At 41.6% G+C, this 21996-nt stretch overlaps 2 protein-coding genes across 10 annotated transcripts in view; one reads left to right on the top strand and one right to left on the bottom strand.

Moving 5' to 3' along the window:
• PTDSS1 (phosphatidylserine synthase 1) overlaps positions 1-6458 on the bottom strand; it is a 33176-nt gene extending 26718 nt beyond the window's left edge. The window contains exon 1 of one of the 5 annotated variants that reach the window (XM_065054053.1): positions 6154-6458. In XM_065054053.1, coding sequence (XP_064910125.1) covers positions 6154-6259 — 106 coding nt within the window. In that variant the 5' untranslated portion in view covers positions 6260-6458. The remainder of the gene's footprint in view (positions 1-6153) is intronic. The other 4 variants (XM_065054051.1, XM_065054055.1, XM_065054052.1 and 1 more) reach the window with 4 other exon arrangements.
• A 37-nt stretch (positions 6459-6495) lies between these two features.
• On the top strand, positions 6496-20681 carry MTERF3 (mitochondrial transcription termination factor 3). 5 transcript variants are annotated; one of them, XM_021280909.2, is made up of 8 exons: positions 6496-6630; positions 7204-7540; positions 9716-9868; positions 10839-11028; positions 14173-14320; positions 15577-15648; positions 17988-18149; positions 20430-20681. In XM_021280909.2, exons 1-8 carry the CDS (start codon positions 6628-6630, stop codon positions 20622-20624), a joined length of 1260 nt encoding a protein of 419 aa, XP_021136584.2. In that variant the 5' UTR covers positions 6496-6627; the 3' UTR covers positions 20625-20681. The 5 variants fall into 5 exon arrangements, with proteins under 5 accessions (XP_021136584.2, XP_064910119.1, XP_005499485.2 ...); XM_065054047.1 differs by having other exon boundaries at positions 6506-6706; XM_005499428.4 differs by lacking the exon at positions 6496-6630 and adding an exon at positions 6650-6878.
• The last annotated feature ends 1315 nt before the right edge of the window (positions 20682-21996 follow it).

The following is a 21996-nucleotide window of genomic DNA, read 5'->3' as shown; positions in this document are numbered from 1 at the left end:
GGAATGTGTCCAGGCAGGTTTTGAAAGTTTGCAGAGGAGGAGACTCCACAACCTCCCTGGGCAGCCTGTTCCAGTGTTCTGTCACCCTCAATGTGAATAAATTTCTTCTCATATTTAAGTGGAACCTCCTGTGCTCCAGTTTATACCTACTGCCCCTTGTCCTATCATTGGTTGTCAGTGAGAAGAGCCTGGCTCCATCCTCGTGACACTCACCCTTTACATATTTATAAACATTAATGAGGTCACCCCTCAGTCTCCTCCAAGCTAAAGAGACCCAGCTCCCTCAGCCTTTCCTCATATGGGAGATGCTCCACTCCCTTAATCATCTTTGTTGCCCTGTGCTGGACTCTCTCCAGCAGTTCCCTGTCCTTCTTGAACTGAGGGGCCCAGAACTGGACACAATATTCCAGATGTGGTCTCACCAGGGCAGAGTAGAGAGCGAGGAGAACATCTCTCAATCTACTAACCACCCCGCTTCTAATACACCACAGGATGCCATTGGCTTTCCTGGCCACAAGGGCACAGTGCTGGCTCATGGTCATCCTGCTGTCCACCAGGACCCCCAGGTCCCTTTCCCCTACACTGCTCTCTAATGGATCATTCCCCAACTTAGACGGGAACCTGGGGTTGTTCCTACCGAGATGCAAGACTCTACGCTTGCCCTTGTTATATTTCGTTAAATTTTTCCCCGCCCAACTCTCCAGCCTGTCCAGGTCTCTCTGGATGGCAGCACAGCCTTCTGGCGTGTCAGCCACTCCTCCCAGTCAATGGAGAAGTAATGACTAAACTTAATATAAGGTGGGGAAAAAAAAAAAATCTTCCTGCTTTAACATTCACATAAACATCATCAAAAGTACTTTTACACAGCCAACAAAGACCTAGACCAAAAACTCTGGAAGCCTGGCTTCAATTCCTAGGTTTTCCTCTGCTCTTTTGGTGCTACTTGCAATCCCTTTCCCTTCCCTTGGCTTGGTCCCAATGCCAAATACCTGAAGTGAGTGCAGAGAGGGGGGAAATAATGATTACCATCAGCCTTTGGAAAGTATGATTACATAGTTTAGAATCCATGTGTAACAGAGAAGCCAAAACTTTAAAGAGCCAGGGAAAAATACTGACTTGCTTTCAGATCTATTAAGCTAAAGCTCTGAACAAAATACAATGTATTATTTGTGCTGCTGTCATATTATGGCCAGATGAGAGACCTAAGAATTCAGTTTGGAATGCCAAGGCAAACATGACTGAGCTTTCTTTTCAGGCAGGTAGAATATAGTGCACAATAGTGAGATTAACAAAAAAGCCCAAACAAGTCTTCTAACCAGCAGTCAGCTTCTAGGGCACTTCAGTAATACAAACAGAAACAAACTTCAGACTACCATAATATGCACAGCTAATATTTCATAATGTATCCCCGACTACAACTCAAAGTTTTACTATCTGGGTAATCTTCACGTACTTAGGACCAGTTTATCTATTTAAATATATTCCTTTATTTATTCCCAGTCCACGATACCAAAAAAATCCCATCAAACTTCAGAGGGATAAAGCTCTTCCTGGCACAGCATGTCACATTTCTGGATGGTTCAGTAAAGAATCTGTGACAGCATAAATGCACTCCACAATAGATATTTGCTGCACTTACAAAATATTTCTCACTCTGCCAAATTATTTCCCTTTCCTTCAAAACTGAACCTTAACAGCTTCACCACAGACTTTCATCATTGAGAAGCATTTAAGCACTGTGTTAGCTTAACTGTATGGCAGGAGAAAGTCCACTAAACACGAATGGTTTCTCTGCAGGACTCAAGGGTTCCCCACAGCATTTTTTTAAACCAGCTCAGCACAGATTTACCAATCAATTCCCAGCAGGTGTGCTGCACAGGCTGACACTTTACACCAGCTACAAACCCCAAGTTCCAGAGCTTGACTGTGGCACCTTTGGCAATCTCAAGAGCCTCGTGCCATCCTGTGCACTTCCCAGAGAGAGCCTCAGGCTGCGATGGCTCAGACAGCAAAGCCACGTTTCTCTTTTAACATGTGCAAACAACACACATGCACATGCTGCCACAAATGCTACCAAGTGAGCCAAGAAAGAAGACACTGTGATCACATCACTTAATTGTCACACCACCTGATGTGGGTCCTCACCTTTGCACATCAGGATTCTTCACTTAGCTTCAGGAAAGCTGTCCTAGTCACATCAGCACCAATTCTCCGCAAAATCAACAAGTATTAACAGTGATTATCAATAGTGTTAAACAGCACTTCATGCCAAGTGAGTGGTGAAGACATTTCATTTTGGCTTGCAGATACCTTTCAAAAAGGATAAACATCCAACCTTCTTGCCAGAAGCAGGTAAAAACAGGTTGGGGCAAGAGACTCACTATTGTGCCCTACTTAGGATAAGAATTATAGTGTTTGCCTGGAAGAGCTATTTTGGGAAATGCCAAAAGAAATAGGGAAGCAAAATAACTGTTGGAGGAAAGACACCATCACAACAAGCTGCAATGAGGAAAATGTGCTAAATCACCTCCTCGCTTAGCCTTAGGAACTTTGATGCTGACTTTGAAATGTAAGCATTCATGCAGTAAAAAGATTTCTAATGCTTGCATGGGAGGACAGATGAAAATTCTCTCAATTTAAACTCCCTTTACCAGCACACTTTTCAATTCTGTGGTGTTTTGGAGAAGAAATAATAAAAACAACAAAGCACATAATAACTGCATAACCTTTTTCTCTCTCCTGCTCCTCTCCTTGCTCCAGAGCACTACATTACTAGTTTACATTTTTGTAATGTGCCAATGTAAGTTATTATATCATGAATAAAAAAAATAAGGATAATCAACTGAGGAAAAAAATAGCTAGGACACCAAATTTAGAGTGTGTTTGGGGAAAAAAATGTTCCATAAACTCCCCAAATCAAACCTAAATGCACAATAATCCAGTTTAATCGACTCTATTAATCAGGGGATGTGAAAAACAGCCCTACATCTTCATAGGTCTTACTCCTGCATAAACCCCTGCAACTTCATACCAGAAGTTACCAATCTGTCACCCTCCTCGATCCTGTTGTTGGCTGCACAAAATATCCCCTCCAGCACCCAGCTGTCCTCCTGCTGGCTGCCTCGGGCTCAGAGAAGGCCACATCCCTCTGTGTGGGAAGGAAGAGGACACGGAAAGCTGAACCCGCTCCATGCCTCTGCTCCAGGGCACAGCCTGGAAGCAGAGCAGCCTGCAAGCAGAGCAGCCTGCGTCTGTCTCATTTAGCAGGAAATAACCAAGGCAGCTGCAGCCATTGTCAAAAGCACTAGAAGGATGTGCTTTAAAAAACAGAATATCCTCTACCACCCACTTTAACATGGAGAAGCTAAACACATTCACGTTTCTTTTTCTGGATAATTATTATTACTGCTACTTGAAGATTACTGCTATCTGAAGTTCAGCTTCACCCTTATCTATCAGCTCCAAGGCAGCATCAACTGCTCTCAGTGATCCCAAGGGAGACCCCACCTTCTGGCTTGGTACATCCATGGGAAAAGCATTTTCTAAGTTCATTTGAACCCCCACATATTTCTGACATAAAACAATTATAGAAGAAACAGTAAAGGCTTTAGGGGAAGTAGAATTTCCTCTGCCTATGCTGAAGTTCCTGAAAAAAAAATTATTTAACAAGATCTGTATGAATGTATCATAGAAAACCCCCTGATTAACAAATTGACCAGCTACGGAACAACTGACAGCACAGGGGAAGAAAATAATCACTTGTCACACCTAACTGCCCAGTCTACAGCACCTTGTGCCCAGGAGGCAGAAATACGAACCCAGTCCCTAGAGACTCAAACAAATAAACTGATGTGAATAGAGAGACCAGACCTGGGAGCACACACTGTAAGCATGTGGGGAACTAGGTCCTCCCTCCAGCTTCTCAAAGGGTACATATGGTTTGGGTAGCGTCCCAAATAAGACAACAAAGGCAGTACTCTGGTATCACCCAGGAGACTTAGGAAACTTCTGCAATAGTTGGAAATAGCAGAAGTCAAGGGGATGAGGGGAGAAGAGTAGGAGAAAAAAAAAAAAAAAAAGTCAAAGTAGCTTCCACAACCTGAGAAGAGGAGAAACCAAGAAGTTAAAGAGAACTCTACCAGTACCTAAACACAGGAAGTGATGCAGAACAAAGGCAGTCAGAGGGAAGAAAATGAAACCGAAGAAGTCAAAGTCAGAAAGCTAGCAAGACAAATGGAAAGAAAAGCTAGCAGTCCTCTTGGAAAAATGCAAACAAATGCTTCAGAAGTGAAGCAATGTTGTTTGGGCCTAAAAGACCCTGTAATTCTGAAATTGCTGCTTGGCTCATCCTCTGCTTGAAAAAATTAACAGCAAAATTATTTTCCACCCCCAAAGGTGAGCAATCAATTCCATTAACCCTACAGAACCATACATGGATGAGAATTCCTTAGTAACTCACAAGTTTGACCTAAATTAGCCCTATAATGACAAAAGTGATTGGCCACCAGGAGACAGGACAAGAGGAGCACTTGTAGCAAAAGTCTCTAATTAAACATTGTACCACAAGCACAGAATCGTTGAACTGCTTTGGCTGGATAAGACTTTTAAGATCATCAAGTCAAATTTTTAACCTAATGCTGCCAAGTCCACCTCCAAACCATGTACCTAGGAACCTCATTTATGCATCTTTTAAACACCTCCAGGGGTGGTGACTCCACCACTTCCCTGGGCAGCCTGTTCCAGTGCCTGACAACCCTTTCCGTGAAGAAATTTTTCCTAATATCCAATCTAAACCTCCCCTGGTGCAACTTGAGGCCATTTCCTTTTCTCCTATCACTTGTTACCTGGAAAAAAGAGACTGACACCCTCGTCACTACAACCTTCTTTCAGGTAGTTGTAAAGACCGATAAGGTCTCCCCTCAGCCTCATTTTCTCCAACTACAGAGTTAAGAAAGGATCCCTGGGATATTCTACCTTAGCTTAGATCTTGTTACCTAAGTAGAACAAAGGATGTGTTCACCAAAAATATCTTCCTTGAGGGTCATACACAAATTGAAACAAGAAAAGTCACACTTCAGACCATTTGCAGCTACACTATTTTAAATTTTCTTATTCTCCTTCCTCAGCTCAAGACAGGCTTGACCACTATTGTCATAACGGTGATAAAAACCATACATTTGGATTTTCAGAATAAGATAGAAGATTACACACTGAACTGTATATCAGGCCTAGGGACAAATAATGATATTCTTCTGTCAAATGCACAGTTTAATCAACAAGGATGCTGAAATCTGTCATTGTGTACAGACAATATCACAGAAGTATACACAAGCCCAAAACACTAGCACAGCTCAGCTAAAACCTCTCAAGAATCAGTTTGCTCAAGGACTGCATGATTTAGCCTAAAGGAAGATGATGTCATCATCATCTTCACAGCCCTTTTCAGCAGAAGGCAAAACAGAAAAAGTATGCACAACTTAGCAAAATACTGCAAGATACCATTCAGACTGCACTGCTATACCCTTTGTTTAAAAATAAGGTTCGTGGAAATAACTGTGCCTGTTCTTAGCTTTATTTCCATGAATGACTGCAGTGGCAAAGTCCACAGAGTTGCTCCTGTGGTGGGGAAAGGATGTGGCTAAGCACGTCTGGGGTCTAAGCCAAGGTGTGATGGGCCTCAAAGTGTGTCAGAAAAAAACGATGACACAAAACAGTCACTCCTGGTAAATTATCTACTTTAGTGATGTCATTGCTAAGCTTTTTGATAGCCTAATAAGAGCCATTGTTGGCAACTGCTTGAAACACACACTCATTTTGGTAATACCTTTAACAGAGAGCCACAAAATGATCAACAAGTTCTCAGGAAAGGAGAGGAGGACAACGGCTGTCCGAAGGGAGGGCGCCCGGGCAGGCTGTTCCCCAACCCGCAGCGACGCAACAGTCCTGCCCGCAGCGCCTACAGAGAGTCACGGCCCCACACCGGCCCTGCCGTTAACCCGATCCCAGCAGAACCGCCGCCCGCCAGCGCCGCGCTGCTCGTCCTTGACCCCAGGGGACCGACCCCGGCCCCGACCCCGCCCCAGGAACCCCCTTCGCCGCGGGCCGCTGCGGGCAGCGCGGGGGAACTCCGTGGTGGCGCCAGAGGCCGCGCACCTGGTGAAGGCGAAGGCCATGAGGCTAAGGATGGTGAAGCTGAGGAGGGTGATGGTGTGCGGCCGGTAGAAGAACTCCAACGTGATATCCTCCACCTGCTGCTCATTGATCATGCGGAAGTGCAAGCGGTAGTTCACGTCGTCCTTGCTCAGGGTTCGGCTCCCCACGCACGACGCCATTTCGCCCCCTTTCCCCTCAGCTCAGTTCTGCCTCGGGTGGGCTGGGGTGGGACGGCGCGGCCCGGCCGCCCGCGCCGCCGCGCGCTGAAGCGACGGCGCTGAGGGGAGAAGCGCCGCGCCCGCCTCGCCGGGGGGCGGAGCTCGCCCTGCCGCTCCCGCGGCGCCCTGCGCCCACGCGGTGAGGGAGGATGGAACGGACAGAGGGCGGAGGGGGGAGGCGGAGCCACACCGCCCCTTTCGAACAAGCGGTGGGAAGGAACCTTTACAGCCTGCTCCTCCCTGTCTGCACTCCCGAATGGTCTCGCCTGAGTTGGGGCGGGGAGGGGGGACACGCACGTGGGCTGGGCCGCGCGCAGGAGCGGCGTGAGGAGCAGGTGGGCGGCTGGCTGGTCCCCAGGGCTGGTCGGAGAGGCCTGGCCTGGTCTGGCCTGGCGGCCGCGGTTGCCATCGCCCTCCCGCGGGCCGGGCTAGCTGCCTGTGGAGCGGCACGCTCTGACGCAAGCCTGTACGCAGTGGCTGCCGGCCTGGGGAGGCCAGCAAGGGCTGGTGAGCACGGCGCGGCCCTGTGGCGGGATGTGAGGTGACGGCTCTGCGCGGAGCGCCCCGTCCCTCCGGGAGGGTTTGGGTCCCGGCTGGGCTTCCCCCGTGCTCCCAAGGGAAGGGCTGTCGGACAGGGCAGCGAGCTGTGACGTTCAGAGCCGGCTCCTCAGTTATGACTTTTCTGTTTATTTAAAGTCTCAAGGCAATTACTGAACGTTTTGAAGGGAGTAATCCCCGCTTTAATGCTCAGGGATTTATCGCTCGCACGCCCAGCCCCGCGGGCGCGGTGGAGCAGCGCCTGTGTCACCCCTCAGCAGTTTCTCTCTCGCAGGATGCTGCGCTGAGGGGCAGGATGGCGGTGTGGGCTCGGCACGTCTCCCGCTGGCGCTGCCTGCTGCGAACGGGATGTCCGGGGAGGCCGAGGGGCCGCGGCTATGCACAGGCGGGTCGTGGGTTCGCCCGTTCGGCTCTGCTGCCCTCTAGAAATGACGTTCTTCCGTGGAGACTGCAGGCGTGCAGGTTTGTGTCTGTGGAAAGCTGTTCTTCACCTGACAGTGCCAAGGATGGATCATTTTCTTCTCCTGAAAGTAACTTGCCTTCACCAGTAAAACAGGAACAGGCAAAAGCAGAAACGTTACCTGATCTGAATGCAAAAGTACTGTATGAAGGTAAGAGGCTTTAGGGATACCATTCCTCACAAATCTCCAAATCATGCTTTCAGTATTTATATTGGTTCTCCTTCTGTGGCCTGTCTGTCTAAAATATTTATCTGAAGTTCCTGACTTTCACTTGATTTTAGTCCCACAGTTAAAGCAGAATTCCTGTGGTCACTCTAGCATATAAACAATACCTTTAAGCCAAGATAAAGACATAATGTTTTGGGTAGAAATGTCAGTCTGGAGCTGCTGTTTCAAGGGTTTTCATAACTCTACCTGCAGCAGGCGAGCATGTGCCTTTACCATCATGGTTGCACTGGTACAAAATAAACTGGTTTGTTTGTTGAGTTTTGGGGTGGTATTTTTGAGTAGGGGTGGGGGAGGCCACCCCTGAAGCAGCTCGCAGGACACGGCAGTGTAAACGATCGGGGTGAACAACAGGAGGCAGCAGAGTGTGAAGCCTGTTTAAGCACTGGCCTGAGGACAAATGCCTGTCAAACTGTCTTCTGAGGAAAGAGATACAAGGTCACCTGGGTGTTGTTGCTTTGAGGAAATTGCCTCACTTTTCTCTACTTTTATATCTTAAGGAGAATAAAAAAAAATCACCCTCTGAAAATAATTCTAGTATGCTGAGGAAATTTGCTCTGGATTACCAAGCAGTCTTGTACATTCAGTTTTATCTTTGAGCCCAGCCAACTTGGATCCTACAGAGCTTATTTTTGGGGTGGCTCAGAGCTGCAACTGAGATCTGTGTGTTTGTGCAGCTGGTTCTGGAAACAGTGCTGCACCAGAACTGACAGGTCAGCCAGCTTGTATGTGTCTGCACCTGCGGTGCTTGTATGTGTTTGCACATGCCAGATTTTTAGCTGCCATCAGGCTTACTGTTGTGTATGTGTGTGTGGAGCATTTTGCCCAGTTGGCAGTGTATATAATGGAAAAAACATTATTGCTATTTTTTTTTTTATTTTTTTTTTAACTTGAGGTATGTTTCCTGATAGTTGTAAAGAACTTAGGGTGGCGAAAGAAGGGCATCTGTGCCCCTGGCATGGACATTGGTATATATTGGTTTCAGTCCTCAACAAGTGGCAAGAAAATACTTGATATCCGTATAGATTCCTAGAGAGTTCTTATTACTGTTTAAGGTGTAAATGTTGCTGAAAACATTTTCTTGTGCTTTTGCTTCTGAGGCTTTGTGAAAAAGAAGCAGCAAGACCTTCAACAGCTATTGAGCTAGTCCGTGCAACTTCCTAAAATATTAGGATCATCCTACATATTTTGGAACCAGACTTGGTAGTTCTGGTGTGGCTTTGTTTTCTTGACATGGAAAAATGTTATCTTAGTTTCTAGGAAGTCATTGTGTGAATGTTCAGGGCACAGATCCCCATGCTGAAGAGTTTATAACTAGGGCTGTTGATCAGTAATCAGTTTGATAATTGAGGTGGATGTTAGCAGCCAGCCTGCAAACAGTAATCTTGATCTAGCTGCTGCAAGCTTCTATCAATGGAAAAATAGGTCAGTTTAGAGAAATATTTTTTTAAAAAGACATTGAGCTCTGTGACTTGGAACACTTAAAGGGAAACAAGCATAATGATGTCCACTTGGAAACCTTAATGAACGGGAAATGGAGCTTGATTTCTTTAGCTGTTAGAGGTGGTGGCAGTCAGCAGCCATTCTGTAATGGATAAGACATGATAGTTTGGTTGGAGCTGGCTGTGAAATGCCTTGAAAATTAAAACAACCGCAGTTCGGGTATCAGATTCAGAAGATGCACAAAGTAGTGGCCTTGTCTGGTTAAGAAAAATAGTCTTTGCAGTAGCCTTTGGTCTGGATATGATCAGGCAAGAAGCATTTGTGAAGACATGAAAGCAAATTCTTTTTCAAGAAGGTGATGTGATCTGTTGTCTGCAGTGAACAAGGCAGCAGACTGAAGGCAGGCTTGCTGAGTTCTGTGCTCAGATTGACCACATAAGCAAGAGCTGTTGTGCAGTGAAAAGGAGATGGAATAGAGACAAAAACTGGGAGCAGAGTTTGTTTTCATACATTTTCAAATAATAATACATTGGCTGTTCATCTCATGCACAGTGTTCTTGTGGTTTTAAATGGATTTTAAGAGATCTGTGTAGCGTTTGGTGGGAGCAACTTTGTCTTTCACAAAATGTGTTTGGGTCTTCTATATTTGTTTCTTAGACTGGGATGATGTCCCACCTTCATCTGCTTTGGAGGAGATTTCTGAGGAAGAAGCTGTAAAGATCATTGCAGAACCGCTTCTTCCCCTTCATTCATCCACGCTCCGAGATTATGTTGATCACTCGGAAACCCTGGCAAAACTTGTCCACCTAGGTATGTGTGATTTTTGTTTGTGTGGTTTGCCTACGTCTGGAGCTTTGTAGGTTCTGTAACTTGTGTTTTGATCTTACTGGTTGCGTTGTAAACTTGAAAATAGGAACAGTGACCAATGGCTAAAAGAAGTAGAATGTTGTCCAGAGTAAACAGAAAAAAATAGAGGACTGCCTGACTCACTTGCAGTGCCATATTACTTGAAGACGAAGCTGGCTTGTTTTACTCCCTTAGTGCTGTAGATATTAGGAGGAGACATCTCACACAGCTTCCAGAGATGGGGAGGACTTTGTGTAACTTTATTGGTCTTTGTTCTTTTGTGCTGGTTAAAGATGCTTTAAGAAGGAAGGAAGGAGTACAGAACCTTAGAAGTGGGGACAGTAAATTGGAGAGGCAAGAAGAAAGGGATGGAAGAGAACCTTCTCATCAAAATGCACTTGGACTGTGCAGGGGTAGCTGAGCTTCAGCTTGCTGGCCACCTTGTTTCCCAAAAGTGCAAGGAACGCTAGAAGGGGATTGGAGAAATAAATATTTCAGAGGAGGAGATCTGGCCCCATGTAGTAACCAGTTGCTATGTGTGAGCCACTATCCAAAGGCACTTCACTGCAAAATTGTCCCTTTCGCATGTACAATGGAGTTGGGAGTTCCTTGCATATGGACTTCTATGCAACAAGAGCAGGTCTCTATGTGTGGCACTAGCTAGTGTACTTGATTCCTCACATGCGGGATTCACTGCAAATGTCTTCCTTCAAAAAATAAATGCAGCAGAAGAGTGTAAAACGACTGCTTTTTTAATCTGGAATCTTTCAACAATATTTAAGGTGTTGTGACCTTGCTGTGTTGAGCAATTAAAGTATGCTAAATCAGTCCAAAAAAGTCGTAGTCCTATAAATATCAATGTGCCTTCATGAAACACTTAGAGGAAGTAGGGCCTGTGTTTAATTAAAACAATTTCTAATTTTGTTTGTTATAGGAGTTGACTTATCCCAAGTGGAGAAACGTCAAAAGGCTGGTCAACTCTTACTGACCTTGGACTTTGAAAAAGATATAAAAAAGATACTTCTGTTTCTTAAGGATGTGGGTGTAGAAGACAATCAGCTGGGACCATTCTTGACCAAAAATCCATACATCCTTGGTGAAGATCTAGAAGCTTTAGAAACCAGGTAAACCTTTCAAACAGGACTTCAAATGGCTTGAAGATCTAGTTTCCCAGTTGGCTTAACCTTGTCTGAACCTGTGCTGCTGCTCCTTCTTTTCTCACTGGATCCTTGGCTGTCTGTTCCTGTGTCTTCCCATCAGTCAGCATTAACATGTAATGGTGTCATGAGTTGACACTGATACACCTGAAAACTGACCATTAACAAATTTTACTACTCATCCCTGTCTCTCTGCCACAGAGGAAGCAGTTTGCTATCCTAAGCCACTTGCTTTACTTGTGTCAGCTTAGATTCCAAAATGTCAGTCCCTGAGGCTTTACCTGAATTTGTAGAACAATATTAACCTCTTCAGTCATGCTTTGAAACTGCTCTTCTAGATGATATGTCTACCCGTACCTTGTGAATTCTGCAGTAAAAGAAGCAGAACAGATCTCTTCTGTGTTTACATCTAACAGTAGCAGAATGTTTTGGTGACTTTTTTGTTCCCTTATCCAGCTCAAACTGAGCACAAGACTACAATGAACTAATTTTTGTGTGTGTTCACACTTGTATGGACCTACACTGTTCCTCAGTCCATAAAATGGACTTTTATTCTTGAAATTACTCCAGACAGGCTTGCATTAATGCAACAGTTCTTTTACAAAACTTGTGTGTGTGTGCACACTTTGTAAAGAACTCAAAATGTCTTGGTATTTAAAAATTCCAGAAAAGAAAGTCTTGTCTGTTTGGCTCTTGCATGTAGTAGCTGTCCAAGACAGAAATGTGAAAATATGTCTTTTTGGAAACAGGCATATTACTAGACTCATGTCTAACACAGATCCGATTTTTTTCTTTCTCCTCTCTTCTTCCATCCTCCTGTTCAGTAAGTGGCCTTTCAGAAACAATATCTAAAAAGAACTTGTGTCATTTTTCAGCAGTAGTTTTGAGTCTAGATGTCAGAGTGGCTTATACTCTTCTGAAGAGACTGGTTTTTGCTATGATAAACATTCTAACTCTCCTGTGAAGTCAGATTAGCTTTTCAGTGACTGTCTTGTGGCACTGCCTGGTTAGTGAAGTAGAGGCTGAACAGGACAATCCAATTTCTTCTTCTTTTTCTGCAGCTTGATATTTCAGTAAATTTATCTCTGGCACTGGTGAATGGTTTCCTGCAAGCTTTAAAGTAAGTGTGCTGCAGAGGGTGAATGGCAGGCTGTGAAGTGAATGTGTCTCAGATAGCTGTCTTCTGAAAGCCGAGTATCACCTTTGCGTAAACACTTCGGTGCAGATGGACATGGTATTGGTTACATCACTCTGGAATGTTTTATTGGATTCCACGTTGCCAGGAAACAAAACACAAATTTCAATAGATTTGGCATTTGACTTCAGATAAACATTGTAAAAGTCAAAACATTCCATAATTCATAACAATTCTGACAGTTGCAAATCAGTGTCTGTGCTGCAGCTGCACCAGATGCTTTGTTTTACAGTATTGTTAATGATGACTTAAAACTGTTAACATACCGCATAGAACTGCTGACCCCTGTAGTAGACCAAGGGCTAACCTTGTTGCCAACACTCACAAATTTATGTCAAACTTTGATCAGGTTGGATGATTGTATTTCTTTAATGTACCAGTTTCTAGAGCCAATTTATTACAAATTTGCCATCCCTCTTTTAAGCTTCTTTTATTTCCAGGATGCAAAGAAATGCTCCAGGTGTGAATCTTAAAATGACTTGTTAACAGAAAACAAGTGGAGAGGAGTCAGGACAACCAGGTGGTTTTGTTTTTATCTGCTCAGTTAGCCATGTTTCCAGGATATTTGGCAGTTGTGCCCTTGAAAAAATGTGTCAGAAGTGTAGTGTAGCCAAGCTGCAGCATTCAAAACATGATGGGATAATTTTTGAAGGGCCAATTGTTTATTGTTGTGTTCTGCATTTTTTTTTCTCTCCTAACCTCTCCTTGTCTCTGAGGCTCCTGCAGCCAGTTCCCTCATTGATGTCTGGCGTACCTGCTCGGTTAGGAATTAGTCCTCTAGAGCTTGTTCTTGCATATTCTGTCTAGAGGTTTTTTGCTTGTGGTGACTTCATTTTCGAGAGTTTGTGGAAAGAGAGGGAGGTTGTAGTGACTGGAATGCATTTTTTTTTTTTTCTCTCCACAAGACGTGATTGAACACATACAGCTCATCTTCTGCTGAATATCTGCTTCTGCAGGATATTCTGCAGTCTATTTGGTATCTTAATTACTGCCATATAAGTCAGTTCTTGTATACTCTTAAGTTCATCTGGCAGCAAATACTTTGCATATGCTTATCTATAACCAAAGGAAACCTCTTCAAATTGTAGTTTAGTTTTGGATTTTCTTTATAAAAGGTGGCATGTGGGTTAATTATGTCTCTTTTTATTTTGTGTGCCATATTTCTCCCCCCATTCATTTTTCTCAGAGCTGTGGTAATATTCTACTGCACTTGAAATAGGATTTCACTTTCACTAAATTCAGCAGAGTTTGGGAAAAGTTTTGAGATGGAAGGAAAGAAAGCTCTGTTAAAAACTTTAGTGAGCTCCTTCTTTCTGACAACCAGATGTTTTGTAATTAAATCCTTGGACCATTGACTGAAAGTAGGGACCTAGTAACAAAAGTAACTTCAGCTGATTTAGAAATGTCTTTTTGGACAATGTTTCTACAGATGGCATTCTTGTGTGATATTTCTACTTCAGTGCTATTGGCAAAACAGGGATGTATGAGGTATAGTACTCTGTTCTTTCAGCAGTAGAAATGGAATTCATTAAAATAGCAAAAAGCTGTGTATATCTTTTTGTCCATACCCTGTGATGATCTATTGATGTGTTTGCAATCTAGGAGACAGGCTGGTAGTTAAACATAGGTTAACATAGTTATCTGCTTAAGTACAGCTGGAAGGAATTAAAATCTGTCTTCAGTATTGACATTCTGCTCTGAGGTTTATTTTACTTCTAATTAATTGGAAGGGATGGTATTTTGCTTTTATGATAACTGCAGATTTCCCCCTAATTATTTTTGGCAAGGTTGCATGTTAATGCTAGAACATCTGTCCGTTTATAAGATATCACTGAGGAATTTAAGCAAGTACTGAATAAATGGAGGCAATAAAATTTTCATCACTGGATTTTATTTTGTTTTTGTTCTCTTTCTAGAGTGGCTTACCTAAAATCAAAAAAATTTGGTGAGGCAGAAATTGCTCAGATGGTCTCAAGAGCTCCATATTTGCTGTTGTTTTCAGTGGAAAGACTGGATAACAGACTGGGTTTCTTCAAAAATGAACTTGGTCTCAGTGTAAAAAAGGTAAAGACACTGAAGTCTTCAGGTACTTTGTTAGTGACAACCATAAGGCCTTGGAACATGAATACTTCAAGTATTTGGAGGTTATCCACAAATAGTGGTGACATTACTGGTGGTAATACAGAGGGTTACAGGAGGACAGCTTGATTTTAACTTTGTATAGAAGTCATATGGACATCAAACAGTCAGAGGTCCTGAAATACAGTTCTTGAAGATCTGCTGCAGGTTATTGTCAAACAAGCATGTGTGTGTCCAGTTTTATTATCTGAGGTGGATCAGGGGACTGAATCCATTGTTGAAACAGCAAGCAGCGTTTTTAACTTTTAGAAAATCAATTTGCTCTCTTCATCTCTTCAAGATACTGTAACATACTTAACTCATTGGTGAAAAATTGTCTAATCTGCAAATATCATATCAAACTAAATGCCAAACCATACGATCAGCTCACCAAGAGTAACCCCTGGGTTTGCTTGAGTGTTCTTACCATGTTACATGCTCGGCAGGTATCTGGCACCACACTTTAGGATCTTCAGAGGAGGTAGTAGCTAGAATTTCCTGGAATAAGTGGGGAGTGTTCGTTGTTTCCTGCAGTATCTGGGGATTTTAGTAAATGCCAAGTTCCAAGTGGAATCTGATTGTTCTTCTGTTGCCTTCTGTCAGCTGCACAGTCATAGCTGTCACAGTGCCTGTTGCTGGCCTTGCCACGTTTGAGGTGAGAGATCTCTCTGGAAAAGGGTTTAGTCGCTGCCATGTACTCAGGGCAGATTACGAGTGATGACGTAGCTTAGAGGATATGGAGTAATTTCTTGTATTACCATAATACTATGGCCTAACCAGATCCTGAGGTAGACAAATTCCTCTGCAGCTGAAAAATCCTTTTAAAGCCTCTATCAGGTAGTGTTTTGTTTACTCTTTTTAAAATAGGCAGGAAGAAAGAACTTGAGCACCAAGAGAGACTGGGCACTTGAGCATGCTTTCTACTTCTGGGGTGTGCTTTCACTCCCTCTTCCTGTCTGTTTTACAATAAATGTTACTTTTTGTTTTCAAAATGAATATTTTTGAGTAACTTTTTGTATCTTAATATACTGCTGCTTCATGCAAACTCATCTTTGGGGTAAAGATAAAATGCAAGTGACAGTGCATCCCTCTTCCAACTGAGGAAAAAAGTTTATATGAGATCTCTGTCTTTCTTTCACAGATGGATATACTAACAAGCTTTCTGTAATAATCTATACTTTGTGTGTTTTCCCTAATTGTAGATAAAGAATCTGGTAATCCGTTTTCCAAGGCTACTGACTGGCAAATTAGAGCCTGTAAAAGAAAATCTTCAGGTGAGCTTATTAGTAGATATTAAAAGTGTATTGTGTATCTACATAGTTTAAGAGTTGTCAAGGGATAAAATGCTTGGAGAATCATGCACAGAAATAATTTAATGATATCATTTTAGTGGAGATGGAAAATAACTGAGGATTTTGTTAAACAATTCATTTCCCTCTATAGCTTGCAAGCTTACAGCATACGTGGAGCAGTATCTTTTTCTGTCTTCTACTCTGATGTATGTTAGAAACTGCATCTGGGTCCCTTCCTGCCAAAAGTTGCTGTCTGATGACACAAGTTGTTACCCATTTCTTTACAACAAGTGAAAAATAGTGCCTGCTCCCTCCTTCCTGCTCCCCCTTAATTATTATGTTTTTTTGCTAACTTGGATTGTCCATGAGGATTTAGGAACAAGAAATGTGCAGTTGATTATTTTCCTCTTGGCAGGTAGCTAGTCTGCCAAAATGTGCATTTGACACCTATTGTCTGATAGCAGATGGTCGTTATTAACAACTGTTGAGTAAATAACTTCAGACCCACAGGGACTCCTTTCCCTTTTGAAAATGTAACTGTGTATTGGTTTAATTATTGTGCTGTAAAGCCATCTAGGCCAAACAGCATGATGTAGTGTAACAATTTGAAAAATCCCATTATCCTATAATACATAACTATGAATTCAAATATATGATTTTCAGACAGACTCACTGCTCTCAAACTATTCAACACTGGGAATCTTGCAATCTGAAATGTGTGTGTGGTAAGGGAGGAGACTGGAAAGTAGCAGACTGTTTCAATTAATAGTGCTTTCTTTTTAATGAACATTGTTTCCATGAGCTAGGGATTCAGTATATTATAATGGATGTGTTTTTAAGATCTTCAGTTCTATGTGACTATCTTGTCTAGCTACCAAAAAGCATATAGTGTAGCATTCATATCTTTAATGTGTTCTAGAGAGAGAAAGGATTTTTAGGTCCTCACTGTTAGAATTTACTGATACTTAGATGCCTCCAGCTTTTCAGGAGGTTGGATGCCTGGGTTCAGACCTGTATGTCCTAAACTGGTGGTGGACAAGTAGTACTCAAAGTGAACCATGTACCAGCAGTTTAGAAGTGATCTGCTGGTATCTGTCATTCTGAGTGGGCTGTTGTTTAGAAATGACTGCTGCAGCTGATACTGGTGGTCAAAAGGTACCAATCATGGACTAAATGAGCTAAAGGATGGCTTATTCCATCCTCTGAAGGTTTCATCAAGCACAATTAGAGATTCACTTATAGGGTAAAACTGAAAAGCTTGCATTACTGCCTGTTGAGGGAATCATACAGGGTATGTCGATCTGGAAGTCCTGAGGTACAACAGCTTCAAAATGCAGATTCTAAGCTCTTCCCTTTGTATTTGCCAGGCAGTTTTGGAAAAGAACTGCAGTCTTAGCACTTTAAACTAGAAAAAATACCACCTTTTTTACCAGCTGAAGAAGTACCTGATTTGGATTTTAAAATCTGGTTATGTTGACTGGCAAGCACACCCACTTCATGAGTGAAAACAAGCTGCTTGTAAATGTCACTGGAGGACAGAAGAAATGGCTGAGTTACCAGACACTCTTGTATGCTGAATTCCTTTCTCAACAACTCAATGAACTGCTTGTCATTCTGCACTTTGGGAGGAGTGCTCATGATTTTATTGAAAAAATGTGCTTTGCTTTCCTTTTGGGAAACCATAATTGAAGTCAAAGCAGTCTCTGAAAAAGACATCTTACTTTAGACATTAAGCAACTGTAAAATAAATTGGAAACACTGCATATTCTACACAGCTTTCAGGTTCAACAGACTTCAGGTGAAGACTACAAAACTGAAATTATCCTCCCCAATATAAAAATATAGCTTGGATATGTTAACAAATAACGCATTAACAAAAGTAATCACTAGCTATTTGATTGCTGTGTTTTACAGAGCTCAACAGCTCCACAACTAGAAAGTCAGTCTCTTTTGACAGCTTGGTTTTGAAACTGATAAAAGACTCTTGGGGGAGAATTTTTACACTTGTAACTGCCATGCATACAGAGACACAGCTTTTTTGTTCATATCTCAGACAAGCTGAAAAATGTGTTGCATTCACAGAAGTCATCTTTACTTCAGGGATACTGTATAAACAAATTACACTTTAATCTTGAATGATAAATAATTTGCACTGTCTGACTTGAGAAGAACTGGAGTGGCAGATATTATTATGGGTTGCATTCTTGTTGCTGTGTGACAAAAGATAGGAGAATTTTGCATTCGTTTATTTCAGTGGCATGTTAAAAGAAGCTAAGTTTGCTGTAGCTGACTTTTGAACATAAAATTGTGCTCTTTTTCAGGTTTGTCAGATTGAACTTGGTTTTCAACGTAATGAAATACAACAGATTGTATTTAAAACCCCCAAGATTTTAACTGCAAGTAAAAAGAGACTCAAACAGACATTTGACTACTTGCACAACATAATGGGCATTCCGCACCACATGCTTACTCGTTTTCCTCAGGTGAGCTGTAGATCTGGGAATAAACTGTAGGTGCTTTTTGCACAGCTGCTTCACTAGTTCAGTGCTGAAGGTGGGGTTTCATGCAGTTTACATGTGAATTCTTGCACTTGTCTGTGTCTTTACTGTAACTGGGATAACTTTTATTAGCAATTCAGCAACCATTGAGGATGCCAGTGTGGAAGTGCCCTTCCTTTCTTTCTGGCATGTGTGACTCCACTATACCCAGTCTTGTGAATTTTTAAGTTTTTCAATGAAGTAGTCATGCTCACTTCTTCTGGAGTAATGCAAGAGAGATGACTGCCTGTTTAAGAATTCCTTGACCTGAAATCTTACCTAGTTAAGAAAGACGTAGGAAGACAGATCATGCAGAAGATCTGTTCATTAGATAACATACATATAAAAACATTTATTTCACATTTGTCTAGTTAAAAAAATAAAAAAATAAATAGATTCTAGGATCTGAAAATGTCTTTTAAAAGTAGAAGTTTTGTCCATTAGGTAAGCAGATGGTCATTGAACTTCATATTGTTGCTACAGCAATAGCTAAAAAAATCAAAGAGGTGAAAAAAGATTAGTTTCTTGATGACTATTTTGCTTTTTCCCTATCTCCTTATTTCTGTTATTTCCTCACAAGTTCAAAGTTGAAAGCATTAGTCACATCCAACACTGACATGCAGTCACACCGGCTTCTTAAAAGGCTAAAAAAGAAAGCACATATTACAACTTCTGAACTGCAATTATTTTCTTCCTAAAGCAAGTCTAGTAGGGAATCTAACTTAAAATTTTGTGGGGAAATAAAACTACTCCCCAGCATTTTGCTAATTCATCTTGCTATTTAATGTATTTTTACTTAAAAAGGATGCTTGCTATAACTCCTGTCTATATGTCACTTTTGCCCTTCTTGACCAGTAAGTAACCACAAGTCTTGTTCACTTCCTTCTCAGTTGTCACATTGTTGGTTTCGTGGTGGTTCACCTCGTTATTTCTCTTCCCTTTCTGTAGAAGCGGAAGTGGAGAGTTTCCTCTGTTACTTGTTCTTGGTGCAGTCACCTCTTCTCCCTCTTCTTCCATCCTCAAAAGCTCTGAGTTCCAGGGTATGGCTTAGTGCAACTCAGTCTGTATGTAATCTGGCCATTAATTGGCGCATTCAGAAATGCCTACTTGTCTCCATCTGTTCTTGCTTCTATCCTGAATTACAATAATGCTGAAAATAGGAGCCATATAGAACTTTTTTGTCAAATCCTCTGTGATGTTACAGCTGCTGTTGTAACTACCCTTCCTGTCAGCTAGCTCCATAAATGGTGGTTAAGGTTTTTTCCCATCTTCTGACTCCTCCTTAAAATTCAAGGAAGGCAGAGGAGGGGAACAGTAGATTTGCTTTCTGCCCTAGTTCAAATTAATTTGTATCCTTATGAAATCCTTCAGTAGTGTAGTCTCTCCTTTTTAGTAAAAACTCTGCTCACTTCTATTGCTTTAGCGTTAATGTTTTCACTGTTTATCTTCTCTAAAGCGTCTCTCTCTTCAGTTGTACTGCACAGAAATGCAGGTCTCTGCTTTTAAGACTAGACTGTACATCTGTTGTTTTCCCTACTTCTCTTTTTAGTTTTCAGAAGTTCCAGTGATTTCTTTCATGTTTCCCTTACCATTGTTCTTGCCTTAGACTGCCTAGAATTCTTTTGGTGACAAATATCTTGAAAGGCAGGCATTGCTGTGCAGCAGAAGTGGTTGTTTTGAACCACTGCGCTGTGCCTTTTGGCTTTGTTAATGACAGGAGGTGCAGCCACTCACCTTTTCTATTGCCGTTGTGCAGTTCACTCATTTGCATTACGCCATGTGGTGACCTGCTGGTTTCTTCCTTGTAACAATGCTCAGCTGAATCTGACTGTGTATATAGACACTTCTGATAGTATAGGGAAAATGCTTACGTATTCCTGCTCCCTGTTTCTGAATATCTCCTCTCCACTTCCTTCGCTATGGTTACTCAAAAGCAATACAGTTACATAATCAAAAAACCTAACATGCTTAAGACAATTGTATTACTCCCCGATTTCCCCTGTGCGTGTACCTCAGCATATTGTATTGAAGCATTTATTTAGAATTTAGATAATTTATATATAAATGAAACCCTACCTGGTGTTTGATATTTAAATGAGAAAGGATGCAAATTCGTTGTTTTCTTCCTAGATCTTCAGTTTGTCTAAAAAATGTTCTTCTTTTAGATTAATGAGAATCTGAAACGTAGGCAACCTGAAACACTCTTCCCTTTCTTTCTTTTCTTAGGTTTTCAACTCAAAACTATTACGAATCAAAGAGAGACATATGTTTCTTACGTTCTTGGGAAGAGCCCAGTATGACCCAGCACAACCCAGCTACATCTCTCTGGACCAGCTAGTATCCTTGCCCGATGAGGTGTTCTGTACAGAGATTGCCAAAGCTTCTATACAGGACTTTGAAAAATTCTTAAAAACACTTTAATTAGTAACACATGTAAAAAGGAATAAAGTTATGAAATAAACATATTTTATAAAACTACTCCCCTTTATGGTCTCCTGACTTAATTACTGGTTTAAGAAGTTGTTGCTTATGAAACATTTGTAGGCCTTAAAGGCTCACAGAAATATTCTTTCTGGTTACTTAAAAATATGTTTCAAAAGGATTGAGTAAATATGTTGATTGCTACTGATGCAATCCTTGTAATTAATTGCTAGCTTAATTCAGAGTGAATGATGCAGCACACTAACAGAAAAGTGGATTCTTCTTTTATATTTTTTTTTCTTTCAATAACTTCAGAGTTTTGGGAAATGGAAAAACTGGCTTGTGACTTATTGCCTGTCTCGCCCTCTGTCTTCTAGCCTCACCCTCCCAAAATCTAGAAAAACAAGCTAATGCAGTAGCAAAGAAGTGACGTGTTTACCTGCTTCTATCTTAAGAGCTAATAATGTTACTCTTGTATGGTAGAATGAAGTACTCTGGGACATGTGAAGCCTCTCATACAACAAGGCATTTTTTCTCAGCAGCTTACAAAGGAGTTTCTTTGTGAAGATGGCTGCTGAAGTTAATATGCTAAAAGGTTTGCGAGGAAACTTTGTTCGAAATAGCAAAGAAAATCAGAAAACTGAATCTAGGCAAATTACAAAAAGAAAATAAAACATATTATACATGCCCCTGAAATCTAGAAGGAGCTCATTTTAGGTCATTTTTCGCTTTTTTCCCCACCCCAATGAGATTTGTGTGCCTCTAGTATACAAGTAACCATCTGAAAAGATGCTGTAGTATATACTTACTTGACAGTTATCTTGCTCAGTTATAACAATTGAAATAATATTAGGAATTGTGGGATTATTGAAAGTACTTAATCCTATCAGTAAGCAAGTCACATTAATACAGAATTACCAAATGCTTCACAGTGTATTTGAGCAAAGTAAAGAAACTGACTAAACCCAAATGCAAACTGTCTGATAGTTTATTGTTTAGAAGTTTCCATTCTTTCAGTTAAAACAGTTCAGGAAACTGAAATCCAGATGTTTTATTTGGATTTAATGAAAAAGCCTCAATGTTTTGAAAGCTCAGTGTTGGAGCTTAAAATACCAATTTGTATGCAGATACCAGAATAAAATTGAAAACATTAAATTCCCCTGATATAGGGAATTTAATAGGTGGGAAATGTAAGTAAGGTTAAGGTGACATTTGAAGAATGAGAATAGTAGTGATCTCTGTATTACAACTTGGATCTTTTATCCAAAATAAAAATTTGGAATTCAGATTACAACACCCAGGAAAAAGGAGTGTTGTCAGAACAAGCAGGGTGCAAAATAATTTACTGGGGCATCTTCACTTGAAACCCAGT

This window comes from Columba livia, chromosome 2 (genome assembly GCF_036013475.1).
Source record: "Columba livia isolate bColLiv1 breed racing homer chromosome 2, bColLiv1.pat.W.v2, whole genome shotgun sequence".
Taxonomy (NCBI): domain Eukaryota; kingdom Metazoa; phylum Chordata; class Aves; order Columbiformes; family Columbidae; genus Columba; species Columba livia.
The sequence above is the reverse complement of the archived record's forward strand: the minus strand, read 5'-3'. Positions and strand labels throughout refer to the sequence as shown.

Bases quoted from the DNA above. Each gene is read 5' to 3' on its own strand.
- MTERF3 (XM_065054047.1), top strand. From the start codon at position 6,521: ATGGAACGGACAGAGGGCGGAGGGGGGAGGCGGAGCCACACCGCCCCT. The intron at 11,029-14,172 runs GTAAACCTTTCA...TTCTCTTTCTAG, and splicing joins CTAGAAGCTTTAGAAACCAG to AGTGGCTTACCTAAAATCAA. The intron at 18,150-20,429 runs GTGAGCTGTAGA...TTCTTTTCTTAG, and splicing joins TGCTTACTCGTTTTCCTCAG to GTTTTCAACTCAAAACTATT.